A 26,204-nucleotide genomic window follows, 5' to 3' on the forward strand; every position below is an offset into this window, starting at 1 on the left:
AGTCTCTCTTCATAGCTGAAATGCTCCAGACCAGGTAACATCCTGGCGAATCTCCTCTGCACCCTCTCCAATGCAATCACATCCTTCCTATAGTGTGGCGACCAGAACTGCACACAGTATTCCAGCTGTGGCCTAACTAGCGTTTTGTACAGCTCCATCATAACCTCCCTGCTCTTATATTCTATGCCTCAGCTAATGAAGGCAAGTATCCCATATGCCTTTTTAACCACCTTATCTACCTGTCCTGCTGCCTTCAGGAATCTATGTACATGCACACCAAGGGCCCTCTGATCCTCTGTCCTTCCTAGGATCCTAGCATTCATTGTGTATTCCCTTGCCGTGTTAGTCCTCCCAAAATGCATCACCTCACACCTCACCTCACACATTTGCCACTGTTCTGCCCATCTGACCAACCCGTCTATATCGTCCTGTAGCCTGAGGCTTCCCTCCTCGCTATTTACCACTCCACCAATTTTCGTGCCATCTGCGAACTTACTGATCATGCCTCCTACATTCATATCTATCGTGGAGAGAGAAACAGAGTTAACGTTCCAGGTCGATGACCCTTCATCAGAAATGGAAAAAGTTGCTTAAAAATCTGTTACTTTTCCAACTTTTTCCAGTTCTGTTATTCTCCTCTCATCCTGGAGGAAACAAATACTCGACACACTGCGGGTTTGAAACAAAACTGATTTATTTGACGTTTATCGAGAATATTAAACTCCAGACCAGTTATAGAAGTTATTAACATCAGCAGAAACAAACCCCAACTGTCAGAATGAACAAGGTTCAGTCCTGGATATGAGTAACAGCAATAACAGCAGAATCCAACCCCTGCAGTCACTTGTGAACTCACTGGTGTTTCAGCAGGTGGGATGGCTGAGTGAATCCCGTCCCACACACAGTGCAGGTGAACGCCCTCTCCCCAGTGTGAACTCGCTGGTGTCTCAGCAGGGTGGATGAATCAGTGAATCCCTTCCCATACATGGAGCAGGTGAACGGCCTCTCCCCAGTGTGAACTCGCTGGTGTCTCAGCAGGGTGGATGAATCAGTGAATCCCTTCCCACAAATGGAGCAGGTGAACGGCCTCTCCCCAGTGTGAGTGTGTTGGTGTGTCAGCAGATCTCTTGTGCTTTTAAAGCTCTTCTCACACGCACAACATTTGAAAGGTCTCTTTTCAGTGTGAACAAGTTGGTGTTGAGTGAGGTTGGCTAATCGTGCAAATCCCTTTCCACACTCAATGGAGGTGAATGGCCTCTCCCCAGTGGTCTAACCAAATTAGTAACAATACTGTGGAAGAGGAATTCCATACGGGATGGTTTACTGGACCAATATGTCGAGGAACCAACTAGAGATCAGGCCATCTTAGACTGGGTATTATGTAATGAGAAAGGATTAATTAGCAATCTTGTTGTGCAACGCCTCTTGGGGAGGAGCGATCATAATACGATAGAATTCTTCATTAAGATGGAGAGTGAAGTAGTTGATTCAGAGACTTGGGTACTGAATTTAAATAAAGGAAACTATGATGGTATGAGGCGTGAGTTGGCTAGGATGGATTGGGGAATGTTACTTAAAGGGTTTACGGTGAATAGGCAATGGCAAACATTTAAAGATCGCATGGATGAACTACAGAATTTCTTCATCCCTGTTTGGCATAAAATAAAACAAAAAAGGTGACTCAACATTGGCTAACAAGGGAAGTTAGGGATAGCATAAGATCCAAGGAGAGGACATATAAATTGGCCAGAAAAAGCAGCAAACCTGAGGATTGGGAGCAGTTTAGGATTCAGCAAAGGAGGACAAAGGGATTAAATAAGAGGGGGAAAATAGAGTATGAGAGTAAGCTTGCAGGGAACATAAAAATTGACTGTAAAAGCTTCAATAGATATGTGAAGAGAAAAAGATTGGTAAAGTCAAGCGTCAGTCCCTTGCAGTCAGAATCAGGGGAATTTATAATGGGGAACAAAGACATGGCAGACCAATTAAATACATACTTTGGTTCAGTCTTCACAAAGGAGGACACAAATAAACCCCCAGAGATGTCGGGGAACATAGGGTCTAATGAGAGGGAGGAACTGAATGAAATCAGTATTTGTAAGGAAATGGTGTTAGGGAAATTGACAGGATTGAAGGCCGATAAATCCCCAGGGCCTGATAATCTACATCCAAGGGTACTTAAGGAAGTGGCCCTAGAAATAGTAGATGCATTGCTGGTCATCTTCCAAAATTCTATAGACTCTGGAACAGTTCCCATGGATTGGAGGGTAGCTAATGTAACCCCACTATTTAAAAAAGGTGGTCGACAAAAAATGGGGAATTATAGACTGGTAAGCCTGACATCGGTAGTGGGGAAAATGCTAGAGTCCATTATAAAAGATGTAATAGCAGAGCACTTGGAAAACAGTGACAGGATCGGACAAAGTCAACATGGATTTACAAAAGGTAAATCATGCTCGACTAATCTACTGGAATTTTTTGAGGATGTAACTGGTAGAATAGATAAGGGAGAACCAGTGGATGTGGTGTATTTGGACTTTCAGAAGGCTTTCGATAAGGTCCCGCTTAAGAGATTAGCGTGCAAAGTTGAAGCACATGGGATTGGGGGCAAGGTACTGACTTGGATAGAAAACTGGTTGGCAGACAGGAATCAAAGTGTTGGAATAAACGGGTCTTTTTCTGAGTGGAAGGCAGTGTCTAGTGGGGTACCGCAGGGTTTGGTGCTAGGACACCAGTTATTCACAATATATATTAATGATCTAGCCGAGGGAACTAGATGTAATATCTCCAAGTTTGCAGACGACACAAAGCTGGGTGGGCGTGTGTGCTGTGAGGAGGATGCAGAGAAACTCCAGTACGATTTGGACAGGTTGGGCAATTGGGCAGATGCATGTCAGATGCAGTATAATGTGGATAAATGTGAGGTTATCCACTTTGGTGGCAAAAACAGGAAGGCAGATTATTATCTGAACGGCAATAGATTGGGAAAAGGGGAAGTGCAACGAGACCTGGGTGTCCTTGTGCACCAGTCGCTGAAGGTAAGCATGCAGGTGCAGCAGGTGGTTAAGAAGGCAAATGGTATGCTGGCCTTCATAGCGAGAGGATTTGAGTACAGGAGCATGGATGTTTTGCTGCAGTTGTACAGGGCCTTGGTGAGACTACACCTTGAGTAATGTGTGCAGTTTTGGTCGCCTTATCTGAGGAAGGATGTTCTTGCCATGGAGGGAGTGCAGCGAAGATTCACCAGACTGAGACCTGGGATGGCAGAAATGACGTATGAAGAAAGATTGGGTCGATTAGGCTTGCACTCGCTGGAGTTTAGAAGAATGAGAGGGGATCTCATTGAAACTTATAAAATTCTAACAGGACTAGACAGACTAGATGCAGGAAGGCTGTTCCCGATGGCGGGGGAGTCCAGAACCAGCGGTCACAGTCTAAGGATAAGGGGTAAGCCATTTAGGACTGAGATGAGGAGGAATTTCTTCACCCAGAGAGTGGTGAACCTGTGGAATTCTCTACCACAGAAGACAGTTGAGGCCAATTCATTAAATATCTACAAGGAGTTAGATATATTTCTTAAGGCTAAGGGGATCAAGGGATATGGGGAGAAAGCAGGGACAGGGTACTGAGTTTGGATGATCAGCCATGATCACATTGAATGGCGGAGCAGGCTCGAGGGGCCGAATGGCCTACTCCTGCTCCTGCTCCTATCTTCTATGTTTCTATATGTGGTCAGTGAGGCTAGATGACTGCCTGAACCTCTTCCCGCACTGAGAGCAACTGAATGGCCTCTCTCCAGTGTGAATTCGCTGGTGGTCAGTGAGGTTAGATAACTGCCCGAATCTATTCCCGCAGTGAGAGCAACTGAACGGTCTCTCCCCAGTGTGAACTCGCTGGTGTGTCAGAAGGTGTGATGACTGACTGAATCCCTTCCCACACACGGAGCAGGTGAACGGCCTCTTCCCAGAGTGAATGCGCCGATGAGTTTCCAGCTGGGACGTGGAATTGAATCCCTTCCCACAGTCCGCACAATTCCACGGTTTCTCCATGGTGCGGGTGTCCTTGTGTCTCTCCAGGTTGGACGATCAGTTGAAGCCTCATCAACACACAGACCATGTGTATGGTTTCTCCCCGCTGTGAACGGTGCGATGTTTTTTCAGGCTCTGTAACTGGTTAAAGCTCTTTCCACAGTCAGTGCACTGGAACACTCTCACTCGGGTGTGTGTGTCTCGCTGCTTTTCCAGTCACACTGATGTTTGAAAACCAACCCTTGATTCCCTCCGTCCTTGCAAACTACCGCCCCATCTCCAACCTCCCTTTCCTCTCCAAAGTTCTTGAATGTGTTGTCGCCTCCCAAATCCGTGCCCATCTTTCCCGCAATTCCATGTTTGAATCCCTCCAATCAGGTTTCCGCCCCTGCCACAGTACCGAAACGGCTCTCATCAATGTCGCAAATGACATTCTTTGTGACTGTGACAAAGGTAAACTCTCCCCCCTCGTCCTTCTTGACTTGTCTGCAGCCTTTGACATGGTTGACCACTCCATCCTTCTCCAACACCTTTCCACCGTCGTCCAGCTGGGTGGGACTGCACTCGCCTGGTTCCATTCTTATCAATCTAATCGTAGCCAGAGACTCACCTGCAACGGCTTCTCTTCCCGCTCCCGTATCGTTACCTCTGGTCTCCCCCAAGGATCTATCCTTGGCCCCCTCCTATTTCTCATCTACATGCTGCCCCTTGGCGACATCATCGGAAAATACAGCGTCAATTTCCACATGTACGCTGATGACACCCAGCTCGATCTCACTACTTCTTCTCTTGACCCCTCCAGTGTCTAAATTGTCGGTCAGATTGTCCGATATCCAGTTCTGGATGAGCAAAAATTTTCTCCAATTAAATATTGGGAAGACCTAAGCCATTGTTTTTGGTCCCCACCACAAACTCCGTTCCCCAGCCTCTGTCTGAGGCTGAATCACACTGTTCGCAACCTTGGTGTCATATTTGACCCTGAAATGAGCTTCCGACCACATATCCGCAGCACGGTGGCATAGTGGTTAGCACTGTTGCCTCACAGCGCCAGGGACCCGGGTTCAAATCCGGCCTCGGGTGATTGTCTGTGTGGAGTTTGCACATTCTCCCCGTGTTTGCGTGGGTTTTCTCCGGGTGCTCCGGTTTCCTCCCACAGTCCAAAGATGTGCGGGTTAGGTTGATTGGCCATGATAAAAAAAAAAAATTGGCCCTTAGTGTTGGGGGGGATTAAATACGTGGAGTTACGGGGTTACGGGGTAGGGCTTGTGTGGGATGGCTGTCGGTGTAGGCACCGGGTGCTAGGGTTTGGATGATCAGCCATGATCTCGTTGAATGGCGGAGCAGGCTCGAAGGGCCGAATGGCCTACTCCTGCTCCTATCTTCTATGTTTCTATAACAAAGACCACCTACTTCCACCTCCATGACATCGCCCGTCTCTGCCCCTGCCTCAGCTCATCCGCTGCTGAAACCCTCATCCATGTCTTTGTTACCTCTAAACTTGACTATTCCAACGCACTCCTGGCTGGCCTCCCACGTTCCACCCTACGTAAACTTGAGGTCATCCAAAACTCGGCTACCCGTGTCCTAACTCGCACCAAGTCCCATTCGCCCATCTCCCCTGTGCTCGCTGACCTACATTGGCTCCTGGTTAAGCAAAGCCTCGATTTCAAAATTCTCATACTTGTTTTCAATTCCCTCCATGGCCTCGCCCCTTCCTATCTCTGTAATCTCCTTCAACCCCACAACTCCCCGAGATATCTGTGCTCCTCTAATTCTGCCCTCTTGAGCATCCCTGATTATAATCGCTCAACCATTGGTGGCTGTGCCTTCTGTTGCTGAGGCCCCAAGCTCTGGAATTCCCTCCCTAAACCTCTCCGCCCCTGATTATAATCGCTCAACCTTTGGTGGCCGTGCCTTCTGTTGCCTAGGCCCCAAGCTCTGCAATTCCCTGCCTAAACCTCTCCATCTCTCTACCTCTCTTTCCTCCTTTAAGACGCTCCTTAAAACCTACCTCTTTGACCAAGCTTTTGGTCATCTGCCCTAATTTCTCCTTATGTGGCTCGGTGTCAAATTTTTGGTCTTACAATACTCCCGTGCAGTGCCCTGGGATGTTTTACTATGTTAAAGGCGCTATATAAATACAAGTTGTTGTTGAAATAAAGTGCTCAAGGGATTGGGAGAGGCAGAGAGCACTAAAGCGAGAAATAGTAATGTATTAGGTGGGGTCCAACTAGAGAGAATACAGGATGGTCTAAGATGGGTTTACAGTGTATGTATGTGAACACACGAAGCGCAGTAAACAAGGTCAGTGAGCTGCAGGCACAAATAGCCACATGGGAATATGATGCTGTGGCAATAACTGAGACCTGGCTCAAAAAAGGGCAGGATTGGGTATTGAATATTCCTGGTTATAAGGTGTTTAGGAAAGATCGGAGGTGGTGTGGCAGTATTGGTTAAGGAGAATGTTACAGTGCTGGAGAGGGAGGATGTCCTGGAGGGGTCGAGGACAGAATCTATATGGCTAGAGTTAAGAAATAATAGAGGTGCCATTACACTGCTAGGTGTATTCTATAGACCACCAAATAATGGGAAAGATATGGAGGAGAAAATTTGCAGAGAAATTACAGAGAGGTGCCAGAACTATAGAGTAGTAATAATGGGGGACTTCAACTACCCTAATATAGACTGGGATTGTAATAGTGTAAAGGGCAGAGAGGGGGAAGAATTTATGGTGTGTGTTCAGGAGAATTTTCTTGATCAGTATGTTTCCGGCCCGACGAGGGAGGAGGCATTGCTGGATCTGGTTCTGGGGAATGAGGTAGGTCAAGTGGAGCAAGTGTCAGTAGGTGAACATTTAGGGAACAGTGATCATAATATCATCATGTTTAGATTAGCTATGGAAAAGGACAGGGAGCAATCTCGAGTAAAAATGTTTAACTGGGGGAAGGCCAATTTCAGTGGGATGAAAACGGATCTGGCCCGGGTAAACTGGAATCAAAGATTGGCAGGCAAAACTGTAATGGAACAATGGGCTGCCTTTAAAGAGGAAATAGTTCAGGTACAGTTGAGGTCCATTCCCACTAGTGGAAAGTCAGGGCTCCCTGGATGACAAAACAGATAACCAATATGATGAAGCAGAAAAAGAGTGCGTATGACAGATGTCAGGTTGCAAATACATCTGAGAATCAGGCTATATATAGAAAGGTCAGAGGTGAAATGAAAAAGAAAATAAGAGGGGCAAAGCGAGGGTATGAGAATAGAATGGCAGCCAACATAAAAGGTAATCCAAAAGTCTTCTCTAGGCATATAAATAGTAAAAGGGTAGTAAGAGGAGGGGTGGGGCTGATTAAGGACCACAAAGGAGACCTATACATGGAGGCAGAGGGTATGGCTGAGGTATTAAACGAGTACTTTGCATCTGTCTTCACCAAGGACGAGGATGCTGCCATAGACATAGTGAAGGAGGAGGTAGTGGAGATACTGGATAGGATAAAAATTGATAAAGAGGAGATATTAGAAAGGCTGGCTGTACTTAAAGTAGATAAATCACCAGGAGCGGATGGGATGCATCCTAGGATGCTGAGGGAATTGAGGGCGGAAATCTCGGAAGTACTGGCCATAATCTTCCAATCCTCCTTAGATTGGTGCCAGAAGACAAACCCAGCAACTACAGGCCAGCCAGTTTAACCTCAGTAGTGGGGAAGCTTTTAGAAACAGTAATCAGAGACAAAATTAACAGTCACTTGGATAGGTGTGGATTAATTAAGGAAAGCCAGCATGGATTTGTTAAAGGCAAATCGTGTTTAACCAACTTGATCGAGTTTTTCGATGAGGTATCAGAGAGGGTCGATGAGGGCAATGCGGTTGACGTAGTGTACATGGATTTCCAGAATACGTTCGACAAAGTGCCACATAATAGGCTTGCCAGCAAAGTTGAAGCCCATGGAATAAAAGGGACAGTGTCAGCATGGATATGAAATTGGCTAAGTGACAGGAAACAGAGAGTAGTGGTGAACGGTTGTTTTTCAGACTGGAGGAAGGTATACAGTGGTGTTCCCCAGGGGTCGGTACTAGGACCACTGCTTTTCTTGATATATATTAATGACTTAGACTTGGGTGTAAAGGGCACAATTTCAAAATTTGCAGATGACACAAAACTTGGAAGTATAGTGAACAGTGAGGAGGATAGTGATAGACTTCAAGAAGACATGGACAGGCTGGTGGAATGGGCGGACATGTGGCAGATGAAATTTAACGCAGAAAAGTGCTGGGACCACTGCTGTTCACAATTTATATTAACGATTTAGACTTTGGAATCAAAAAGACAATGTCTAAATTTGTAGATGACACCAAAGGGGTGGTGGAGGGGTGGGGGGGGGCGGTGGGCGGGGATAGTCAACACTGAGGAGGACTGCAACAAGTTACAAGAAGACATGAATAAACTTGCAGAATGGGCATACAATTGGCGAATGAAATTCAACACAGATAAATGTGAGGCATCACAATTTGGTAAGAAAAATAGGGAGGTCACATATTACTTGGAAAATAAGAATCTAAGTGGGAGAGAAGAGCAAAGGGGTCTCAGTACAAATACACAAATCACTAAAAGTAGCTAAAAGTAGCGACACAGGTTAGCAAGGCCATAAAAAAGGTAAACCAAGCACCAGGGTTTATTTCCAGAGGGATTGAATTGCAAAGTAGGGAAGTTATGCTAAACCTGTAGCGAACCTTGGTTAGACCACACTTGGAGTGCTGCATACAGTTCTGGTCACCATATTATAAAATGGATCTAGAGGCACTGGAGAGGGTGCAGGGAAGATTTACAAGGAAGATAGCAGAAATGCGAGGTATACCTATCAGGAAAGGATGAACAGGCTGGGTCTTTTTTCTTTTGAAAAAAGATGGCTGAGGGGCGACCTAACAGAGGTCTTTAAAATCATGAAAGGTTTTGGTAGAGTGGATACAGAGAGAATGTTTCCACTTGTGGGGAAGAGCAAAACTCGAGCAAACTTCTTTACCCAGCGAGTGGTGAGAATGTGGAACTCGCTGCCACAGGGAGTGGTTGAAGCGAATAGTATCGATGCATTTAAGGGGAGGCTGGACAAGCATATGAGGGAGAAGGGAATAGAGGGTTATGCTGATAGACTTAGATGAGGAAACACGGGAGGAGGCTTGTGTGGAGCATAAACGCCGGCATGGACTGCTTGGGCCGAATGGCCTGTTTCTGTGCTGTATATCCTGTGTAATGTAATCCTAACCCATGCTGTACCTGCCCTGGGAGTGTTTGATGGGACAGTGTAGAGGGAACTTTGCTCTGTATCTAACCCGTGCTGTACCTGCCCCGGGAGTGTTTGATGGGACAGTGTAGAGGGAGCTTTACTCTGTATCTAACCCGTGCTGTACCTGCCCCGGGAGTGTTTGATGGGACAGTGTAGAGGGAGCTTTACTCTGTATCTAACCCGTGCTGTACCTGCCCTGGGAGTGTTTGATGGGACAGTGTAGAGGGAGCTTTACTCTGTATCTAACCCGTGCTGTACCTGCCCCGGGAGTGTTTGATGGGACAGTGTAGAGAGAGCTTTACTCTGTATCTAACCCGTGCTGTACCTGCCCTGGGAGTGTTTGACCCTGAAATAAGCTTCCGACCACATATCCGCGGAAAAGCTAAGACCGCCTGTTTCCACCTCCATATCATCACCCGACTCCGCCCCTGCCTCAGCTCATCTGCTGCTGAAACCCTCATCCATGCCTTTGTTGCCTCTAGACTATTCCAACACACTCCTAGTCAGCCTCCCATCATCCACCCTCCATAAACTTAAACTCATCCAAAACTCGGCTGCCCGTGTCCTAACTCGCACCAAGTCCTGTTCACCCATCACCCTGTGCTCGCTGACCTACATTGCCTCCCAGTTAAGCAGCGCCTCAATTTTAAAATTCTCATCCTTGTTTTCAAATCCCTCCATGGCCTCACCCCTCCCTATCTCTGTAACCTCCTTCAGCCCCACAACCCCCACCGAGATCTCTGCACTCGTCTAATTCTGGCCGTTTGCTCATTCCCAATTTCAATCGCTCCAGCATTGGCGGCCGTGCCTCCAGCTGTCGAGGCCCTAAGCTCTGGAATTCCCTCCCTAAACCTCTCCACCTCTCTCCTTCCCTCCTTTAATTCGCTCCTTAAAACCTACCTCTTTGACCAAGCTTTAGGTCATCTGCCCTAATATCTCATGTGGCTCCATGTCAGATTTTGTCTGATAATCGCTCTTGTGAAGCGCCTTGGGTCATTTTACTACATTAAAGACACTGTATAAATACAATTTGTTGTTTCGCTGTCTTCTCCGTGCCTGAGTGGCTCTGGAGAAGGTGCAGGCAGTGTCCGTGTTGATAGCTTCTGTGACCAGTGGGCTCCTCAGAGTACAGAGTGTCTCTCAGACACTGGGAACATTCTGGTTTAGTTGGGAAGGTTCTCTTTGCTTTTGTTGGGACTTATTTTGGCTTCTTTTAGTTTGATTGGACCACATGTTTGGGGGAAACAAGAGAGGAAAGAATATTCCATAGAAAGTAGAATTGTCTGTTCTGAATTTCTATCCTGTACTTACAGTGATGACTTTTGCAAACTCCTTTTACAGGGTATTATAAGGGGAGTATTTACAGATGGGAAACTCAAACCAAACATCACCTCAACATCTGACAGAGTCACTCGATTCATCAGGACCTGAATATCATCGGCCTTTGAATGTGGAAGGAGAAATGTTTGTTCTGTGTCTGGGAAAAGATTTCAAACATCAGTGTGACTGGAAAGGCACCGAGACACACACACCCGAGTGAGAGTGTTCCAGTGCACTGACTGTGGAAAGAGCTTTAACCAGTTACACAGCCTGAAAAAACATCACACCATTCACAGCGGTGAGAAACCGTACACGTGTTGTGTGTGTGGACGAGGCTTCAACTGATCGTCCAACCTGGAGAGACACAAGGACACCCGCACCATGGAGAAACTGTGGAAATGTAGGGACTGTGGGAAGGGATTTAATTAAACTGGACTGGAAACTCATCGACGCAGTCACACTGGAGAGAGACCGTTCACCTGCTCCGTGCGTGGGAAGGGATTTACTCAGTCATCCCACCTGCTGACACATCAGCGAGTTCACACTGGGGAGAGGCCGTTCACATGCTCAGTGTGTGGGAAGAGATTCACTCAGTCATCTTTCTTGACGAAACACCAGCGAGTTCACAAGTGACTGCAGGGTTTGGATTCTGCTGTTAATCGCATCCAGGACTGAACCATGTTCATTCTGATAGTTGCCGTTTGACCATACTCCACCCCACAGGGACATCACACACTGCCCCCTCCCTGGGACAGCTCAGGGTCAGACACTGAACATACTGCACCCACAGGGACATCACACACTGCCCCCTCCCTGGGACAGCTCAGGGTCAGACACTGAACACACTGCACCCACAGGGACATCACACACTGCCCCCTCCCCGGGACAGCTCAGGGTCAGACACTGAACATACTGCACCCACAGGGACATCCCACACTGCCCCCTCCCTGGGACAGCACAGGGTCAGACACTGAACATCCAGCACCCACAGGGACATCCCACACTGCCCCCTCCCTGGGACAGCTCAGGGTCAGACACTGAACATACTGCACCCACAGGGACATCATACACTGCCCCCTCCCTGGGACAGCTCAGGGTCAGACACTGAACATACTGCACCCACAGGGACATCACACACTGCCTCCTCCCTGGGACAGCGCAGGGTCAGACACTGAACATACTGCACCCACAGGGACATCACACACTGCCCCCTCCCTGGGACAGCGCAGGGTCAGACACTGAACATACTGCACCCACAGGGACATCACACACTGCCCCCTCCCTGGGACAGCTCAGGGTCAGACACTGAACATACTGCACCCACAGGGACATCACACACTGCCCCCTCCCTGGGACAGCTCAGGGTCAGACACTGAACATACTGCACCCGCAGGGACATCACACACTGCCCCCTCCCTGGGGCAGCTCAGGGTCAGACACTGAACATACTGCACCCACAGGGACATCACACACTGCCCCCTCCCTGGGACAGCTCAGGGTCAGACACTGAACATATTGCACCCACAGGGACATCACACACTGCCCCCTCCCCGGGACAGCGCAGGGTCAGACACTGAACATACTGCACCCACAGGGACATCACACACTGCCCCCTCCCTGGGACAGCTCAGGGTCAGACACTGAACATACTGCACCCACAGGGACATCACACACTGCCCCCTCCCTGGGACAGCTCAGGGTCAGACACTGAACATACTGCACCCACAGGGACATCACACACTGCCCCCTCCCTGGGACAGCTCAGGGTCAGACACTGAACATACTGCACCCACAGGGACATCACACACTGCCCCCTCCCTGGGACAGCGCAGGGTCAGACACTGAACATACTGCACCCACAGGGACATCACACACTGCCCCCTCCCTGGGACAGCTCAGGGTCAGACACTGAACATACTGCACCCACAGGGACATCACACACTGCCCCCTCCCTGGGACAGCTCAGGGTCAGACACTGAACATACTGCACCCACAGGGACATCACACACTGCCCCCTCCCTGGGACAGCTCAGGGTCAGACACTGAACATCCAGCACCCACAGGGACATCCCACACTGCCCCCTCCCTGGGACAGCTCAGGGTCACACACTGAACATACTGCACCCACAGGGACATCACACACTGCCCCCTCCCTGGGACAGCTCAGGGTCACACACTGAACATACTGCACCCACAGGGACATCACACACTGACCCCTCCCTGGGACAGCTCAGGGTCAGGCACTGAACATACTGCACCCACAGGGACATCACACACTGCCCCCTCCCTGGGACAGCGCAGGGTCAGACACTGAACATACTGCACCCACAGGGACATCACACACTGCCCCCTCCCTGGGACAGCTCAGGGTCAGTCACTGAACATACTGCACCCACAGGGACATCACACACTGCCCCCTCCCTGGGACAGCTCAGGGTCAGACACTGAACATACTGCACCCACAGGGACATCACACACTGCCCCCTCCCTGGGACAGCTCAGGGTCAGACACTGAACATACTGCACCCACAGGGACATCACACACTGCCCCCTCCCTGGGACAGCTCAGGGTCAGACACTGAACACACTGCACCCACAGGGACATCACACACTGCCCCCTCCCTGGGACAGCTCAGGGTCAGACACTGAACATACTGCACCCACAGGGACATCACACACTGCCCCCTCCCTGGGACAGCTCAGGGTCAGACACTGAACATACTGCACCCACAGGGACATCCCACACTGTCCACTCCCTGGGACAGCTCAGGGTCAGACACTGAACATACTGCACCCACAGGGACATCATACACTGCCCCCTCCCTGGGACAGCTCAGGGTCAGACACTGAACATACTGCACCCACAGGCACATCACACACTGTCCACTCCCTGGGACAGCTCAGGGTCAGACACTGAACATACTGCACCCACAGGGACATCACACACTGCCCCCTCCCTGGGACAGCTCAGGGTCAGACACTGAACATACTGCACCCACAGGGACATCACACACTGCCCCCTCCCTGGGACAGCTCAGGGTCAGACACTGAACATACTGCACCCACAGGGACATCACACACTGCCCCCTCCCTGGGACAGCGCAGGGTCAAACACTGAACATATTGCACCCACAGGGACATCACACACTGCCCCCTCCCTGGGACAGCTCAGGGTCAGACACTGAACACACTGCACCCACAGGGACATCACACTCTGCCCCCTCCCTGGGACAGCTCAGGATCAGACACTGAACACACTGCACCCACAGGGACATCACACACTGCCCCCTCCCTGGGACAGCTCAGGGTCAGACACTGATCATACTGCACCCACAGGGACATCACACACTGCCCCCTCCCTGGGACAGCTCAGGGTCAGACACTGAACATACTGCACCCACAGGGACATCACACACTGCCCCCTCCCTGGGACAGCTCAGGGTCAGACACTGAACACACTGCACCCACAGGGACATCACACACTGCCCCCTCCCTGGGACAGCTCAGGGTCAGACACTGAACACACTGCACCCACAGGGACATCACACACTGCCCCCTCCCTGGGACAGCTGAGGGTCAGACACTGAACACACTGCACCCACAGGGACATCACACACTGCCCCCTCCCTGGGACAGCTCAGGGTCAGACACTGAACATACTGCACCCACAGAGACATCACACACTGCCCCCTCCCTGGGACAGCTCAGGGTCAGACACTGAACATACTGCACCCACAGGGACATCACACACTGCCCCCTCCCTGGGACAGCTCAGGGTCGGACACTGAACATACTGCACCCACAGGGACATCACACACTGCCCCCTCCCTGGGACAGCTCAGGGTCAGACACTGAACATACTGCACCCACAGGGACATCACACACTGCCCCCTCCCTGGGACAGCTCAGGGTCAGACACTGAACATACTGCACCCACAGGGACATCACACACTGCCCCCTCCCTGGGACAGCTCAGGGTCAGACACTGAACATACTGCACCCACAGGGACATCACACACTGCCCCCTCCCTGGGACAGCTCAGGGTCAGACACTGAACATACTGCACCCACAGGAACATCACACACTGCCCCCTCCCTGGGACAGCTCAGGGTCAGACACTGAACATACTGCACCCACAGGGACATCACACACTGCCCCCTCCCTGGGACAGCTCAGGGTCAGACACTGAACATACTGCACCCACAGGGACATCACACACTGCCCCCTCCCTGGGGCAGCTCAGGGTCAGACACTGAACATACTGCACCCACAGGGACATCACACACTGCCCCCTCCCTGGGACAGCTCAGGATCAGACACTGAACACACTGCACCCACAGGGACATCACACACTGCCCCCTCCCTGGGACAGCTCAGGGTCAGACACTGAACATACTGCACCCACAGGGACATCACACACTGCCCCCTCCCTGGGACAGTTCAGGGTCAGACACTGAACATACTGCACCCACAGGGACATCACACACTGCCCCCTCCCCGGGACAGCTCAGGGTCAGACACTGAACACACTGCACCCACAGGGACATCGCACACTGCCCCCTCCCTGGGACAGCTCAGGGTCAGACACTGAACATACTGCACCCACAGGGACATCACACACTGCCCCCTCCCTGGGACAGCTCAGGGTCAGACACTGAACATACTGCACCCACAGGGACATCACACACTGCGCCCTCCCTGGGACAGCTCAGGGTCAGACACTGAACATACTGCACCCACAGGGACATCACACACTGCCCCCTCCCTGGGACAGTTCAGGGTCAGACACTGAACATACTGCACCCACAGGGACATCACACACTGCCCCCTCCCCGGGACAGCTCAGGGTCAGACACTGAACATACTGCACCCACAGGGACATCACACACTGCCCCCTCCCTGGGACAGCTCAGGGTCAGACACTGAACACACTGCACCCACAGGGACATCACACACTGCCCCCTCCCTGGGACAGCTCAGGGTCAGACACTGAACATACTGCACCCACAGGGACATCACACACTGCCCCCTCCCTGGGACAGCTCAGGGTCAGACACTGAACATACTGCACCCACAGGGACATCACACACTGCCCCCTCCCTGGGACAGCTCAGGGTCAGACACTGAACATACTGCACCCACAGGGACATCACACACTGCCCCCTCCCCGGGACAGCTCAGGGTCAGACACTGAACATACTGCACCCACAGGGACATCACACACTGCCCCCTCCCTGGGACAGCTCAGGGTCAGACACTGAACATACTGCACCCACAGGGACATCACACACTGCCCCCTCCCCGGGACAGCTCAGGGTCAGACACTGAACATACTGCACCCACAGGGACATCACACACTGCCCCCTCCCTGGGACAGCTCAGGGTCAGACACTGAACATACTGCACCCACAGGGACATCACACACTGCCCCCTCCCTGGGACAGCTCAGGGTCAGACACTGAACATACTGCACCCACAGGGACATCACACACTGCCCCCTCCCTGGGACAGCTCAGGGTCAGACACTGAACATACTGCACCCACAGGGACATCACACACTGCCCCCTCCCCGGGACAGCTCAGGGTCAGACACTGAACATACTGCACCCACAGGGACATCACACACTGCCCCCTCCCTGGGACAGCTCAGGGTCAGACACTGAACATACTGCACCCACAGGGACATCACACACTGACCCCTCCCTGGGACAGCTCAGGGACAAACACTGAACATACTGCACCCACAGGGACATCACACACTGCCCCCTCCCTGGGACAGCTCAGGGTCAGACACTGAACATACTGCACCCACAGGGACATCACACACTGCCCCCTCCCTGGGACAGCTCAGGGTCAGACACTGAACATACTGCACCCACAGGGACATCACACACTGCCCCCTCCCTGGGACAGCTCAGGGTCAGACACTGAACATACTGCACCCACAGGGACATCACACACTGCCCCCTCCCTGGGACAGCTCAGGGTCAGACACTGAACATACTGCACCCGCAGGGACATCACACACTGCCCCCTCCCTGGGGCAGCTCAGGGTCAGACACTGAACATACTGCACCCACAGGGACATCACACACTGCCCCCTCCCTGGGACAGCTCAGGGTCAGACACTGAACATACTGCACCCGCAGGGACATCACACACTGCCCCCTCCCTGGGGCAGCTCAGGGTCAGACACTGAACATACTGCACCCACAGGGACATCACACACTGCCCCCTCCCTGGGACAGCTCAGGGTCAGACACTGAACATACTGCACCCACAGGGACATCACACACTGCCCCCTCCCCGGGACAGCTCAGGGTCAGACACTGAACATACTGCACCCACAGGGACATCACACACTGCCTCCTCCCTGGGACAGCACAGGGTCAGACACTGAACATACTGCACCCACAGGGACATCACACACTGCCCCCTCCCTGGGACAGCTCAGGGTCAGACACTGAACATACTGCACCCACAGGGACATCACACACTGCCCCCTCCCTGGGACAGCTCAGGGTCAGACACTGAACATACTGCACCCACAGGGACATCACACACTGCCTCCTCCCTGGGACAGCTCAGGGTCAGACACTGAACATACTGCACCCACAGGGACATCACACACTGCCCCCTCCATGGGACAGCTCAGGGTCAGACACTGAACATACTGCACCCACAGGGACATCACACACTGCCCCCTCCCTGGGACAGCTCAGGGTCAGACACTGAACATACTGCACCCACAGGGACATCACACATTGCCCCCTCCCTGGGACAGCTCAGGGTCAGACACTGAACATACTGCACCCACAGGGACATCACACACTGCCCCCTCCCTGGGACAGCTCAGGGTCAGACACTGAACATACTGCACCCACAGGGACATCACACATTGCCCCCTCCCTGGGACAGCTCAGGTCAGACACTGAACATACTGCACCCACAGGGACATCACACACTGCCCACTCCCTGGGACAGCTCAGGGTCAGACACTGAACATACTGCACCCACAGGGACATCACACACTGCCCCCTCCCTGGGACAGCTCAGGGTCAGACACTGAACATACTGCACCCTCAGGGACATCAGACACTGCCCCCTCCCTGGGACTGCTCAGTGTCAGAACATGAACATACTGCACCCACAGGGACATCACACACTGCCCCCTCCCTGGGACAGCTCAGGGTCAGACACTGAACATACTGCACCCACAGAGACAACACACACTGCCCCCTCCCTGGGACAGCTCAGGGTCACACACTGAACACACTGCACCGACAGGGACATCACACACTGCCTCCTCCCTGGGACAGCTCACGGTCAGACACTGAACATACTGCACCCACAGGGACATCACACACTGCCCCCTCCCTGGGACAGCTCAGGATCAGACACTGAACATACTGCACCCACAGGGACATCAGACACTGCCCCCTCCCTGGGACAGCTCAGGGTCAGACACTGAACATAGTGAATCCTCAGGGACATCACACACTGCCCCCTCCCTGGGACAGCTCAGGGTCGGACACTGAACATACTGCACCCACAGGGACATCACACACTGCCCCCACCCTGGGACAGCTCAGGGTCGGACACTGAACATACTGCACCCACAGGGACATCACACACTGCCCCCTCCCTGGGACAGCTCAGGGTCAGACACTGAACATACTGCACCCACAGGGACATCACACACTGCCCCCTCCCTGGGACAGCTCAGGATCAGACACTGAACATTTTGCACCCACAGGGACATCACACACTGCCCCCTCCCTGGGATAGCTCAGGGTCAGACACTGAATATACAGCACCCCACCAGGACCTCACACACTGCCCCCTCCCTGGAACAGCTTAGGGTCAGACACTGAACATACTGCACCCACAGGGACATCATACACTGCCCCCTCCCTGCGACAGCGCAGGGTCAAACACAGAACATAGTGAATCCTCAGGGACATCACACACTGCCCCCTCCCTGGGACAGCTCAGGGTCAGACACTGAACATACTGCACCCACAGGGACATCACACACTGCCCCCTCCCTGGGACAGCTCAGGGTCAGACACTGAACATACTGCACCCACAGAGACATCACACACTGCCCCCTCCCTGGGACAGCTCAGGGTCAGACACTGAACATACTGCACCCACAGGGACATCACACACTGCCCCCTCCCTGGGACAGCTCAGGGTCAGACACTGAACACACTGCTCCGACAGGGACATCACACACTGCCTCCTCCCTGGGACAGCTCACCGTCAGACAGTGAACATACTGCACCCACAGGGACATCACACACTGCCCCCTCCCTGGGACAGCTCAGGGTCAGACACTGAACATACTGCACCCACAGGGACATCACACACTGCCCCCTCCCTGGGACAGCTCAGGGTCAGACACTGAACATACTGCACCCACAGGGACATCACACACTGCCCCCTCCCTGGGACAGCTCAGGATCAGACACTGAACATACTGCACCCACAGGGACATCACACACTGCCCCCTCCCTGGGACAGCTCAGGGTCAGACACTGAACATACTGCACCCACAGGGACATCACACACTGCCCCCTCCCTGGGACAGCTCAGGGTCAGACACTGATCATACTGCACCCACAGGGACATCACACACTGCCCCCTCCCTGGGACAGCTCAGGGTCAGACACTGAACACACTGCACCCACAGGGACATCACACACTGCCCCCTCCCTGGGACAGCTCAGGGTCAGACACTGAACATACTGCACCCACAGGGACATCACACACTGCCCCCTCCCTGGGACAGTTCAGGGTCAGACACTGAACATACTGCACCCACAGGGACATCACACACTGCCCCCTCCCTGGGACAGCTCAGGGTCACACACTGAACATACTGCACCCACAGGGACATCACACACTGCCCCCTCCCTGGGACAGCTCAGGGTCAGGCACTGAACATACTGCACCCACAGTGACATCACACACTGCCCCCTCCCTGGGACAGCTCAGGGTCAGACACTGAACATACTGCACCCACAGGGACATCACACACTGCCCACTCCCTGGGACAGCTCAGGGTCAGACACTGAACATACTGCACCCACAGGGACATCACACACTGCCCCCTCCCTGGGACAGCTCAGGGTCAGACACTGAACATACTGCTCCGACAGGGACATCACACACTGCCCCCTCCCTGGGACAGCTCAGGGTCAGACACTGAACATACTGCACCCACAGGGACATCACACACTGCCCCCTCCCTGGGACAGCTTAGGGTCAGACACTGAACATACTGCACCCACAGGGACATCACACACTGCCCCCTCCCTGGGACAGCTCAGGGTCAGACACTGAACACACTGCACCCACAGGGACATCACACACTGCCCCCTCCCTGGGACAGCTCAGGGTCAGACACTGAACATACTGCACCCACAGGGACATCACACACTGCCCCCTCCCTGGGACAGCTCAGGGTCAGACACTGAACATACTGCACCCACAGGGACATCACACACTGCCCCCTCCCTGGGACAGCTCAGGGTCAGACACTGAACACACTGCACCCACAGGGACATCACACACTGCCCCCTCCCTGGGACAGCTCAGGGTCAGACACTGAACATACTGCACCCACAGGGACATCACACACTGCCCCCTCCCTGGGACAGCTCAGGGTCAGATACTGAACATACTGCACCCACAGAGACATCACACACTGCCCCCTCCCTGGGACAGCTCAGGGTCAGATACTGAACATACTGCACCCACAGGGACATCACACACTGCCCCCTCCCTGGGACAGCTCAGGGTCAGGCACTGAACATACTGCACCCACAGGGACATCACACACTGCCCCCTCCCTGGGACAGCTCAGGGTCAGACACTGAACATACTGCACCCACAGGGACATCACACACTGCCCCCTCCCTGGGACAGCTCAGGGTCAGATACTGAACATACTGCACCCACAGAGACATCACACACTGCCCCCTCCCTGGGACAGCTCAGGGTCAGATACTGAACATACTGCACCCACAGGGACATCACACACTGCCCCCTCCCTGGGACAGCTCAGGGTCAGGCACTGAACATACTGCACCCACAGGGACATCACACACTGCCCCCTCCCTGGGACAGCTCAGGGTCAGACACTGAACATACTGCACCCACAGGGACATCACACACTGCCCCCTCCCTGGGACAGCGTAGGGTCAGACACTGAACACACTGCACCCACAGGGACATCACACACTGCCCCCTCCCTGGGACAGCTCAGGGTCAGACACTGAACATACTGCACCCACAGGGACATCACACACTGCCCCCTCCCTGGGACAGCCCAGGGTCAGACACTGAACATACTGCACCCACAGGGACATCACACACTGCCCCCTCCCTGGGACAGCTCAGGGTCAGACACTGAACATACTGCACCCACAGGGACATCACACACTGCCCCCTCCCTGGGACAGCTCAGGGTCAGACACTGAACATACTGCACCCACAGGGACATCACACACTGCCCCCTCCCTGGGACAGCTCAGGGTCAGACACTGAACATACTGCACCCACAGGGACATCACACACTGCCCCCTCCCTGGGACAGCTCAGGGTCAGACACTGAACACACTGCACCCACAGGGACATCAGACACTGCCCCCTCCCTGGGACAGCTCAGGGTCAGACACTGAACACACTGCACCCACAGGGACATCACACACTGCCCCCTCCCTGGGACAGCTCAGGGTCAGACACTGAACATACTGCACCCACAGGGAGTTCACACACTGCCCCCTCCCTGGGACAGCTCAGGGTCAGACACTGAACATACTGCACCCACAGGGACATCACACACTGCCCCCTCCCTGGGACAGCTCAGGGTCAGACACTGAACATACTGCACCCACAGGGACATCACACACTGCCCCCTCCCTGGGACAGCTCAGGGTCAGGCACTGAACATACTGCTCCGACAGGGACATCACACACTGCCCCCTCCCTGGGACAGCTCAGGGTCAGACACTGAACATACTGCACCCACAGGGACATCACACACTGCCCCCTCCCTGGGACAGCTCAGGGTCAGACACTGAACATACTGCACCCACAGGGACATCACACACTGCCCCCTCCCTGGGACAGCTCAGGGTCAGACACTGAACATACTGCACCCACAGGGACATTACACACTGCCCCCTCCCTGGGACTGCTCAGGGTCAGACACTGAACACACTGCACCCACAGTGACCTCACACACTGCCCCCTCCCTGGGACAACTCAGGGTCAGACACTGAACATACTGCACCCACAGGGACATCACACCCTGCCCCCTCCCTGGGACAGCTCAGGATCAGACACTGAACATACTGCACCCACAGGGACATCACACACTGCCCCCTCCCTGGGACAACTCAGGGTCAGACACTGAACATACTGCACCCACAGGGACATCACACACTGCCCCCTCCCTGGGACAGCTCAGGGTCAGACACTGAACATACTGCACCCACAGGGACATCACTCACTGCCCCCTCCCTGGGACAGCTCAGGGTCAGACACTGAACATACTGCTCCCACAGGGACATCACACACTGCGCCCTCCCTGGGACAGCTCAGGGTCAGACACTGAACATACTGCACCCTCAGGGACATCAGACACTGCCCCCTCCCTGGGACAGCTCAGGGTCAGACACTGAACATACTGCACCCACAGGGACATCACACACTGCCCCCTCCCTGGGACAGCGCAGGGTCAGACACTGAACATACTGCACCCACAGGGACATCACACACTGCCCCCTCCCTGCGACAGCTCAGGGTCAGACACTGAACATACTGCACCCACAGGGACATCACACACTGCCCCCTCCCTGGGACAGCGCAGGGTCAGCCACTGAACATACTGCACCCACAGAGACATCACACACTGCCCCCTCCCTGGGACAGCTCAGGGTCAGACACTGAACATACTGCACCCACAGGGACATCACACACTGCCCCCTCCCTGGGACAGCACAGAATCAGACACTGAACACACTGCACCCACAGAGACATCACACACTGCCCCCTCCCTGGGACAGCTCAGGGTCAGACACTGAACATACTGCACCCACAGGGACATCACACACTGCCCCCTCCCTGGGACAGCTCAGGGTCAGACACTGAACATACTGCACCCACAGGGACATCACACACTGCCCCCTCCCTGGGACAGCTCAGGGTCAGACACTGAACATACTGCACCCACAGGGACATCACACACTGCCCCCTCCCTGGGACAGCTCAGGGTCAGACATTGAACATACTGCACCCACAGGGACATCACACACTGCCCCCTCCCTGGGACAGCTCAGGGTCAGACACTGAACATACTGCACCCACAGGGACATCACACACTGCCCCCTCCCTGGGACAGCTCAGGGTCAGACACTGAACATACTGCACCCACAGGGACATCACACACTGCCCCCTCCCTGGGACAGCTCAGGGTCAGACACTGAACATACCGCACCCACAGGGACATCACACACTGCCCCCTCCCTGGGGCAGCTCAGGGTCAGACACTGAACATACTGCACCCACAGGGACATCACACACTGCCCCCTCCCTGGGACAGCTCAGGGTCAGACACTGAACATACTGCACCCACAGAGACATCACACACTGCCCCCTCCCTGGGACAGCTCAGGGTCAGACACAGAACACACTGCACCCACAGGGACATCACACACTGCCTCCTCCCTGGGACAGCTCAGGGTCAGACACTGAACACACTGCACCCACAGGGACATCACACACTGCCCCCTCCCTGGGACAGCTCAGGGTCAGACACTGAACATACTGCACCCACAGGGACATCACACACTGCCCCCTCCCTGGGACAGCTCAGGGTCAGACACTGAACACACTGCACCCACAGGGACATCACACACTGCCCCCTCCCTGGGACAGCTCAGGGTCAGACACTGAACACACTGCACCCACAGAGACATCACACACTGCCCCCTCCCTGGGACAGCTCAGGGTCAGACACTGAACACACTGCACCCACAGGGACATCACACACTGCCCCCTCCCTGGGACAGCTCAGGGTCAGACACTGAACACACTGCACCCACAGGGACATCACACACTGCCCCCTCCCCGGGACAGCTCAGGGTCAGACACAGAACACACTGCACCCGCAGGGACATGACACACTGCCCCCTCCCTGGCACAGCTCAGGGTCAGACACTGAACATACTGCACCCACAGGGACATCACACACTGCCCCCTCCCTGGGACAGCACAGGGTCAGACACTGAACATACTGCACCCACAGGGACATCACACACTGCCCCCTCCCTGGGACAGCTCAGGGTCAGACACTGAACATACTGCACCCACAGGGACATCACACACTGCCCCCTCCCTGGGACAGCTCAGGGTCAGACACTGAACATACTGCACCCACAGAGACATCACACACTGCCCCCTCCCTGGGACAGCTCAGGGTCAGACACTGAACATACTGCACCCACAGGGACATCACACACTGCCCCCTCCCTGGGACAGCTCAGGGTCAGACACTGAACATACTGCACCCACAGGGACATCACACACTGCCCCCTCCCTGGGACAGCTCAGGGTCAAACACTGAACATACTGCACCCACAGGGACATCACACACTGCCCCCTCCCTGGGACAGCTCAGGGTCAGACACTGAACATACTGCACCCACAGTGACATCACACACTGCCCCCTCCCTGGGACAGCTCAGGGTCAGACACTGAACACACTGCACCCACAGAGACATCACACACTGCCCCCTCCCCGGGACAGCTCAGGGTCAGACACTGAACATACTGCACCCACAGGGACATCACACACTGACCCCTCCCTGGGACAGCTCAGGGTCAGACACTGAACATACTGCACCCACAGGGACATCACACACTGCCCCCTCCCTGGGACAGCTCAGGGTCAGACACTGAACACACTGCACCCACAGGGACATCAGACACTGCCCCCTCCCTGGGACAGCTCAGGGTCAAACACTGAACATACTGCACCCACAGAGACATCACACACTGCCCCCTCCCTGGGACAGCTCAGGGTCAGACACTGAACATACTGCACCCACAGGGACATCACACACTGCCCCCTCCCTGGGACAGCGCAGGGTCAGACACTGAACATACTGCACCCACAGGGACATCACACACTGCCCCCTCCCTGGGACAGCTCAGGGTCAGACAGTGAACATACTACACCCACAGGGACATCACACACTGCCCCCTCCCTGGGACAGCTCAGGGTCAGACACTGAACATACTGCACCCACAGGGACATCACACACTGCCCCCTCCCTGGGACAGCTCAGGGTCAGACACTGAACATACTGCACCCACAGGGACATCACACACTGCCCCCTCCCTGGGACAGCTCAGGGTCAGACACTGAACATACTGCACCCACAGGGACATCACACACTGCCCCCTCCCTGGGACAGCTGAGGGTCAGACACTGAACATACTGCACCCACAGGGACATCACACACTGCCCCCTCCCTGGGACAGCTCAGGGTCAGACACTGAACATACTGCACCCACAGGGACATCACACACTGCCCCCTCCCTGGGACAGCTCAGGGTCAGACACTGAACATACTGCACCCACAGGGACATCACACACTGCCCCCTCCCTGGGACAGCTCAGGGTCAGACACTGAACATACTGCACCCACAGGGACATCACACACTGCGCCCTCCCTGGGACAGCTCAGGGTCAGACACTGAACATACTGCACCCACAGGGACATCACACACTGCCCCCTCCCTGGGACAGCTCAGGGTCAGACACTGAACATACTGCACCCACAGGGACATCACACACTGCCCCCTCCCTGGGACAGCTCAGGGTCAGACACTGAACACACTGCACCCACAGGGACATCACACACTGCCCCCTCCCTGGCACAGCTCAGGGTCAGACACTGAACATACTGCACCCACAGGGACATCACACACTGCCCCCTCCCTGGGACAGCTCAGGGTCAGACACTGAACATACTGCACCCACAGGGACATCACACACTGCCCCCTCCCTGGGGCAGCTCAGGGTCAGACACTGAACATACTGCACCCACAGGGACATCACACACTGCCCCCTCCCCGGGACAGCTCAGGGTCAGACACTGAACATACTGCACCCACAGGGACATCACACACTGCCCCCTCCCTGGGGCAGCTCAGGGTCAGACACTGAACATACTGCACCCACAGGGACATCACACACTACCCCCTCCCTGGGACAGCTCAGGGTCAGACACAGAACATACTGCACCCGCAGGGACATTGCACACTGCCCACTCCCTGGGACAGCTCAGGGTCAGACACTGAACACACAGCACCCACAGTGACCTCACACACTGCCCCCTCCCTGGGACAGCTCAGGGTCAGACACTGAACATACTGCACCCACAGGGACATCACACACTGCCCCCTCCCTGGGACAGCTTAGGGTCAGACACTGAACATACTGCACCCACAGAGACATCACACACTGCCCCCTCCCTGGGACAGCTCAAGGTCAGACAC

The 26,204-nt window shown here is 54.1% G+C and overlaps 1 protein-coding gene across 1 annotated transcript in view; it reads right to left on the reverse strand.

Moving 5' to 3' along the window:
- Positions 1 to 852: 852 nt before the first annotated feature.
- Positions 853 to 26,204, reverse strand: part of LOC147119485 (uncharacterized) — a 146,583-nt gene continuing 121,231 nt past the window's right edge. The window contains 2 exon segments of the mRNA XM_085984102.1: positions 853 to 1,141; positions 3,760 to 4,043. Coding sequence (XP_085840228.1) covers positions 853 to 1,141; positions 3,760 to 4,043 — 573 coding nt within the window.

Source organism: Somniosus microcephalus, chromosome 4, assembly GCF_052327205.1.
Source record: "Somniosus microcephalus isolate GS21.2 chromosome 4, FLI_Smic_1.0, whole genome shotgun sequence".
NCBI classification, from domain to species: Eukaryota; Metazoa; Chordata; class Chondrichthyes; order Squaliformes; family Somniosidae; genus Somniosus; species Somniosus microcephalus.